The sequence below is a fragment of the Delphinus delphis genome, chromosome 2 (genome assembly GCF_949987515.2).
Source record: "Delphinus delphis chromosome 2, mDelDel1.2, whole genome shotgun sequence".
NCBI lineage: Eukaryota > Metazoa > Chordata > Mammalia > Artiodactyla > Delphinidae > Delphinus > Delphinus delphis.
Window position 1 is genome coordinate 55,059,364 of NC_082684.1, and position 8,774 is coordinate 55,068,137.

The window sequence follows — 8,774 nt, forward strand, 5'->3', positions numbered from 1 at the left end:
AGGGAAGCCCTCCAATTATATTTTTAAAAGAAAATTAAAGACTACTTACTGGAAACAATGTACTATCCAAGGAAAATTTCAATTTTTAGGATTAAGTTCACACCAAATACATTAGTGCAACTTAATAATTTGCGATTTTCTATTATGTTTAAATTTGTCACAGTAAGTATTCTAAATCTTTCCCACATTCTTCAAATCCCTGATCCTCTATTTTCCATTCTCAGCTTGCCTCTTAGTGTACCAGAATATGGAAGCCTAATATTAGAGCCCTGCCCTCAAAATGTGAATCACAAATCAGCAGCAGCAGCAACACCTAGAAGCTTACTAGACATGTAGTCTCAGAACCCCTCCCAAACTGAACCAGAATCTGTATTTTAACAAGATACTGAGGTAATTCATATGCACATTAAAATTCGATAAGCACTATTCCAGAGCTCATGTCTTCCTCTCGACTTCAAAAAAAATTTTGCTGTCTCAAAATTTTTCTGAATCCTAAGTCATCTTCCTTTTATTTTTCCTCCAGTTCTAGAAGAAAAGACTTCTGCCTCTATTCCAAAGTTAACCTCTCTATATACCTGTGTTCTTGACTCACTCAGTATTTAGGGACATTAATTCCTTGCCTTTCTCTCTCAAATTTGATTCTCAAATATGATTACAGGGATCAAATCATATGTTCCTTGCAAATCTAAAATCTACCACAGTACAAGACAGAGTAGGCAAGTTGAAGTCACTGGTGGCTTCTTTCTCTGCTTCTTTCAAATCGGGTGATTCCTATTTAAAAATAAAACATAGTAATAACTCATCCCACTACATCCTGCCATACCTTGCTTGGTCTTTTCTTTCACCCTCAAACACTTAGATTCTATTTTCTCACTTAACAGATATTTGTTGATACTGATTGTAGGCACAGCACTATGTTAGTACTGCTATATAAACAAACAAACAAAAACAGTCCCTATCAGCACAGTGCTTTACCATCATGGAGAAGAAAGAAAACATGGCTCACGTGCTAAATACCAACAGAGGAAAAAAATGCTAGGCAGTGCTTTAAAGAGTAATCTATAAGCTCGAACTTGGCTTCACACATAGTGGATGATCAATAAGATGTTTAGTAAATGCTTACTGCCTGTATTTCCTTATCAATTCATCTCATAAACTTATAAATTTGGTCTGTCTAAAACCACTTTCGTCCATGTCCCAATTACCTTCCAATAACCAAATCTTCTACCTTGAAAAAGCTACAGACCTAGTAACTGCATACACATAAAGCACGTATGCTCCTTACTTTTCAGTCTAGGTTACTGTAACTCTTAATATGTTGTAGAGAAATCTGTTAGGAAAAATATAGCTAACACGGCAGCCGGCTAGTGATGCCTGATTACTGGACCCCACTAAACCATTAAAAGTCATAAAAGCACAGAAAGAGATGCAAAGTTTCTGATAACCAGAATACCACAGGAATCTGGTTATCAGTCTATATGTCAGGGCACAAAAATAATCAACTAAATGGTGGAAATAAAAACAGAATTAAAAAGCCTAAATATTCAAAAGTAAGAGAACAGCTAAACAGACTTATATTATATGATCTAATATTAAACAGCCAATAAAGATCCTACTACAAATTATTTATTTTCAAGAAAAAAACGTTCATGGTAAAGTTAGTGAAAGGGGGAGACGTTTGTGTATGGAAAAAATAATCTACATTTGTATAAATAAATTGAAATGATACTTGAAGAACAGGCAATAAAATATTCACAGGAGGCCTCAGTAGTGAGATTGCTGAAAATTTTTAATTTCTTCTTTGTGCCTTTTTATATTTTCCAAATTTTCTATAATAAGCACTATAATTTTTTACAATCAGAAGGATTATTAAGAGGAAATTAAGAAAGATAAAATTATGAGAAAAGTACCTTCAAAAATTATTTTATAAGTAGCAGGCTGAATCTATAAGAACAAATCATGCTTTTTCAGATTTAATTCTCCTCAATCTCTCCTGCATTTAACAGTACTGATGTACTTCATGAAACACTTTCTTTACTTCACTTCTAAAACCTTTGTTCTTTCTTGGTTCTCTTCCAACTCTTAGGCACTCTTTCTCTTTGCCTTGTATGGTTCTATCTCCTACTGCTATTCCTGAAATGGGCCTGTAGGCTAAAATTGAGTCTTAAGCACTCTGCTCTTACTCTAAATGCCCTTCATTGGAGAGCCCCTCCAATCTCACAGTTTCAACAATTACTTCTCAATATGGGACTTCCGAGTTCTACATCTCTAGTTCTTTCCTTGTCTCTTGAATAGTGGTCTTCAACAAACTAAGCTGAATGTTCTATCTTCCTCTACCTAAAGCTCATTTTCCCCCAAGTTAACTTCCACTTTTTTGGGTCTTGCTATTCATGGATTTATTATGCATTTTGTTACCTCATTCAAATTTGAGTTTTCTCTCTTTACCTTCCTCTCCTTCTCTATATTTTAGAGCAGTTTTAGGTTCACAGCAAAATTGAAAGTACAGAGGGTTCCCATATATCCCCTACTCACACCCACACATATAGCAGATACCCACCCTCCACTAACACCATCCCTACCAGGGTGGTACATTTGTTACAAATGATGAACCTACACTGACACATCATTATCATCTAAAACCCATAGATTTATATTAGGGTTTACTTTTGGTGTTGTACATTCTATGGGTTTGGAGAAATATATCCATGATCAGTATCCATCATTGTAGTATCATACAAAATAATTTCACTGTCCTAAAAATTCTCTGTGCTCTATTCATCTGCTTGAAAATATAGTATTTATTAATTTTTAAAAAATATATGTACTTTAAAAAACTGCACACATAAAAATATTTAATCCATGTCCTCCATTAAGATAATTTCCAATGTAGTTCTTCTACAGACCATTTCTGATCCAGAAAGTACAGTCAGCCCTCCAAATTGGTGGGTTCTACATCCACAGATTCAACCAACAGTGGATGGGAAATGTTTTTTTAAAAAAAAAAAATTCCAGAAAGTTCCAAAAAGCAAAATTTGAATTTTCCATTCCTTGGCAATACATAGCATTTACAACTATTTATATAGCACTTACATTGTATTAGATACTATAAGTAATCTTGAAATAATTTAAAGCATACAGGAGGAGGTTATATACAACTAAAATATACCATTTTATATAAGGGACTTGAGCATCTGCGGATTTTGGTATGCTTGGGTATCCTGACACCAATCTCCCTCAGATACTGAAGGACAACTGTATAACTTAATTTCTGGGATAATTTTTAATTTCACCATAACTTCTTTCAAAAGCAATATATACTGGGCTTCCCTGGTGGCGCAGTGGTTAGGAGTCCGCCTGCCGATGCAGGGGACACGGGTTCGTGCCCCAGTCCAGGAAGATCCCACATGCCACGGAGCGGCTGGGCCCGTGAGCCATGGCCGCTGGGCCTGCGCGTCCGGAGCCTGTGCCTGTGCTCCGCAATGGGAGAGGCCACAACAGTGAGAGGCCCGCGTACCGCAAAAAAAAAAAAAAAAAAAGCAATATATATCTACACTAGAATTTCAGAAATGTGTTAATTTTTAGATTCTTGGTGCTTTAGCCAGCATTAGAATCTTAATACATTAACTTTTTCTTTTTTTAGGCCACACCACGCAGCTTCTGGGATCTTTTTTTTTTAATTTATTTTTGGCTGTGTTGGGTCTTCGTTGCTGTGAATGGGCTTTCTCTAGTTGCAGCGAGCAGGGGCTACTCTTTGTTGCGGTGTGTGGGCTACTCACTGTGGTGGCTTCTCTTTTCGTGGACCACAGGCTCTAGGCATGTGGGCTTCAGTAGTTGTGGCACGCAGGCTCAGTAGTTGTGGCTTGTGGGCTCTAGAGTGCAGGCTCAGTAGTTGTGGCGCACAGGCTTAGTCGCTCCGCGGCATGTGGGATCTTCCCCAACCAGGGGAAGTCCTGGTTGAACCTGTGTCCCCTGCATTGGCAGATGGACTTTCAACCACTACACCACCAGGGAAGTCCCAGCTTGTGGGATCTTAGTTCCCCAACCAGGGATTGAACCCGAGCCACGGCAATGAAAGCACCAAGTCCTAACTACTGGACTGCCAGAGAACTCCCTACACTAACATTTTAGATTTGACACATAACAAGCAGTGTTAAAATAAATGCTTACAGAAAATCATTCATTGCCCGGTAGTTATATGAGAAATACATGAGAAAAACCATATGACTAAATTATGTAAATACGGAAAAATTATTTAAAATAAAAATGAAAAATTTTAGAATTAAAAGGAACAAGAGAGAACACAGTTCTCCTCCATCCATTCTGAGAAAGGCACAAACTACTTATTTACAAAAATGATCTCCATACTTGGTCCTTGCCTACATTTCTAGTTTCATCTTCTGTTGCTTCCCACCAAACTCATTGTATTCAGCTGTTTATAAATTCACCACTTTTTATTAACTCACTAAGTCCTTTTATAATTCAGTGTCTCTGAACATATATATTTTCAGTCTGAAATTCACCAGGATGCATCCACACTTAGCAAATTCCTATTCATCTTTTATCATACCATTTCGATTATAATCACTTATAAACCAATTAATTTAAGAAAAGTTTGACCATATGACTGTTGGATAATTCTAAGCATAAAAACAACTGCAAAGAAATCTTGAACTTTATTTAATAGGTAGTTAGTTGTATTATTGGTGTAATAATTATATTTTATGTACTGTAGGATACAGCATATGAATAAATATAACTGATATTGGGGACCAGGGTTATACTGTGGGAGAAGGGAGATACAAATATGGACTAAAGGAAGATGAGTAAGAACCTTGTAGTGCTGGATTTGAATTGGAGGTATCAGTATGAATTTGTTTTAAAAAAATTAAAAAGGTATTGAGACCTCCCTGGTGGTACAGTGGTTAAGAATCCGCCTGCCAATGCAGGGCAGACAGTTTTGATCCCTGGTCCGGAGAGACCCCACATGCCTTGGAACAACTAAGCCCGTGTGCCACAAATACCGGGCCTGCGCTCTAGAGCCCATGAGCCACAACTACTGAGCCCATGCGCCACAACTACTGAAGCCCGCACACCCTAGAGCCCATGCTCCACAACAAGAGACGCCACCACAATGAGAAGCCTGTGCACCGCAATGAAGAGTAGCCTCCTCTCGTCGCAACTAGAGAAAGCCCACGCGCAGCAACGAAGACCCAATGCAGCCAAAAAGTAAATAAAATTAAAATAAATAAATAAATAAATAAATAAAGGTATTCCCTGGTTCTAACCACTGAAAGGACCAATGCATAATGATAAGCAATAGCAGTGAGCACATCTATACCCAGATTTTGGTTTTAAAATTCCACTCTCCACAAAAAAAAGCAGTTCTTGGGCTCTTGGAAAAAAGGTTGATTCCAGGTCTGGAGCAAGAAAAATACAAGGTAAGGCTGGGCATCATATTATGTTTAAGTTAAGGAAGTGTTCAAAGACTAAAGGGTCATGCGAAAGGACACAGGAGCCAGCCACTGGTCAAATCGATTTTAGCCTCAAAAGGAATACTAATGTATTTAATTATTATACATAAAATAAAAAAGAATGCCAGGTAACAAATACAGAAGGACCATTAGAATTTTCAGAAGTGTCACCCTTTTTTGTAGTTCCCAATGTAATAAATATACAGGTAAGGATCATTAGTGGATGCTAACAACAGGGGTGGAAGGTCGTTGACATATCCATAATGTCTCAAAGTATCATCCTGCAGATCATGTGCTAATTATAGAGGAAAGTAAACCTTTGCAATGGAGTGATATGGTTATCACCACCTTAACCAAGTGATAAAACTTAGCATCACCAATAGTGGGACACCTGATATTACATGCCTCATGAGGTGATGTCATGTAAAGTTCATCTCATTATAGATGGTAATGTGGTAAATACAGATGAAGCATATGAATATTTGCTGTACTATTCTTTTAAACTACAGATTTGAAATTTTCAAAATAAAAACTTGAGGAAAAAAATCTCAGTTCAGATGTCATATCTTATTGGAAGGTTTTTTTTTTTACTTTTCCAGTGGAATTATTTTTTCTATTTTCAGTATTCCCACAGGACCCTTTATATTTCTATTTTAGCACTTAACAAATTTGTAACTGCCTGTTTATAGGTCTGACCTTTTCCCTGAACTCTGCAGAACTGGTCTCATCTTCCTTCCCAGAACTTGGCTCTTTATCTGGCACCTACCAGGTATTCAGTGTTTGTTGTATGAATGAGATAACTGATATGCCAAAGTGACAGGCCAAAACTGAAATCCAAGCATTGTCTGTATCAAATTGTGCCTCAAATTTAATCCAATCAATCAAGCAGGAAATCTACCTAACCTACCAAACCTCTCTCATTATAATAGATACATCAGCAAATTGACTTAAAAACAAAGCATACAGCCCTCAAGGAGCCTCACCTTTAAGTCATTACAAGCATACTTTCATTTTAAATTTTTTCATTGCTTCAACTCAAGGAAATTAGGGAAGATGCATACCTGTTCTATATCCTTTGAATTGGAGGTCTGGTTTTCTCCCGTGACTCCAGGCTGCTCATTTTCCCATGGTAATTTATTTTTTCCTTTTCCTGCACTTAGTACCCTTCGAGTACAGATAGTTGGACTATAAGATCCATAAATTTGCATGCTATCACTTGTGTGGTCACCACAGTGACAGTGTGCACTCTGAGTTCTGTTACCCGCCAAAAGCCAGTCTGTATCTGCTCCATGTGCCAAATGGCTTGATCTGCCCTGGGCAGATGATGGCATGAGTACTGCATACTCCACAAATCCCTGTTCTGTTAACTTTGGGAGGGTTTTCCTAGCCAATCTGGCCTGCACAGCATTCATCACTCCATCTCCGTTATCTTGCAGCTCAACAGTATCCACAGCTTTGAAAAGGATGCTGGTTTTACCTGAGCCCATTGATGATGCCAACACAGCAAAGGCTTCAAGAGCTGCTTGGCGTACCCTGCGTTTGCTATCTACAAGAGCTGGAGCAAGATCAAAAGACAGTTTGGATAAGTCAAAATCCTCACTGGGATAGGTCAGGAGGGAGGAGATGCAAATGTTCACCACTTCCTCTCTCACTCTGGAATGCTTATGTTTGAGATGTTCCAGGAGTAAGCAAAGCACCTGTTGAGGACCTACTTCCTTCATTAGCTTGAGGAAGATTTTCATGTATTCTTGTTTGATCACCAACTTGTTGTCTGTCAGCACTTTGACAGAAGCTGCTATAACTGGTCCCAAGAACTGTTGTACCTGCTCTCCAAGACGAACAACCAGTAAATGCAGGACTTGAAGTGTGCCATAGACCACTTTGAAGTTAGAATCGTCTAACAAATTATACATCAAACTAATGAAACCGACTAGGCTAGAATGAGAGGTGGAACTAGGGTTAAAGCGTCCCATCACCTGTTTTAGCTCCTCAATAGCCTGAGTCCGGTTCTTATAGTCTTCCTGATCTAACAACCTTGAATGCAGCTCCTGAGGAATAATCCCAAATTTAAGATTGCTGTTGGAAAGAGGCACTGCACTGGGAAGGGGATCTTCAGGAAATCCAGAGGCTTCAAGTTCCAAATAATAAGGAACCTGACTTCCAAACTGGGACTCCAGGCGGCGATTGTAGTGTCTCCTCAGGGCAGAAGGCAGGCGAGAGATATATGACTGAAACCTCTCTTGGCCAAGACGCTCCCCAATTTGTTGAAGTGCAGAGAAGGCTGTCTCAGATTCTTCTTCTATCTCCTGACCGCCAAGCTTTCGGGCTAAGGATATTATCACCTCGGTAAGATCTAGGCGGAGCAACAAATCCTCAGGAGTAAGCAAGATAGGGAACAGTAGTGCCGTGGAAGCTCTAAGCCGGGCATCGGTACTTTCCAGTCCTTGTTGTATAAGCATTCTCAGCACCTGTCCAGAACTACGTTTCAAACACACGTGTAAGATCTGCAGCGCATCTTTCCGCAGAGCTGGATTCTCTTCTCGTAAGGAGACAACTAGCTGAGGCAGAAGTGCTAGGCTAAAGGCCTCTTCCAACTGGTCTGCCTCCCCCTGACCCCGGAGAACGTCCGAGAGGAGTTGCAAGCAGAGTCGCTTCTCATCACTACCTCCTTCCACAAGCACTCGGCCCACGGCCCGATACAATGCTTCCTTTCGTCGGGGGAAGCCAAGTCTACCGCCCCGGCGCGGCAAAGCAGCCTGTAAAGCCTGAAAGGCCTCGGAAGGATCCGGCGCGGTCCGGAGTTGTTGAAGGAGCCGAGTCTCCTCTTCCTCTCCCCCTGACAAACCACCTCCAGACCCAGACCAATTACTTGAGATTGCCTCCGCGGGCATCAAGAGGGTCGAGGCCAGAGGCGAAGGCGTCGGGGGGCAGGAACCGTGGTCTCCGGCAGCTCCACGGCAGCAATAGTTTTTCTCGCCTCTCATGGCGCCCCCACCTCGTCTATCATCAGTCTCTGGGGCGGGAGGACGACTGCGGCTCTGGAGGCGATAGGCACAGAGGGCTGGAAGGGGCGGCAGCGGGAGCAGCGCGAAGGGCGCAGCCGCCATGAAGGGTCATCAAGTGGCGGAGCCTGTAGGAAACCATCATCTCCGAAGGGCTCGATGGAGCCCAGCGTTCCTGTTCTTCTCCAAGCCTCAAGCTGCAGAGGAGGAAAAAGAACAGCTTAAGCCCCCAACTCCAGGAGACTGCCTTCGGCAAAATGGCCCCCGTCTGAGCCCCAGACCCCACAGCTGCCTCCGGGCG

At 40.7% G+C, this 8,774-nt stretch overlaps 1 protein-coding gene across 3 annotated transcripts in view; it reads right to left on the bottom strand.

The window, feature by feature from the left end:
- TOGARAM1 (TOG array regulator of axonemal microtubules 1) overlaps positions 1-8,734 on the bottom strand; it is an 80,650-nt gene extending 71,916 nt beyond the window's left edge. For all 3 annotated transcript variants that reach the window (XM_060004631.1, XM_060004630.1, XM_060004632.1), the window contains exon 1: positions 6,533-8,734. In XM_060004631.1, coding sequence (XP_059860614.1) covers positions 6,533-8,578 — 2,046 coding nt within the window. In that variant the 5' untranslated portion in view covers positions 8,579-8,734. The remainder of the gene's footprint in view (positions 1-6,532) is intronic.
- Positions 8,735-8,774: the final 40 nt, after the last annotated feature.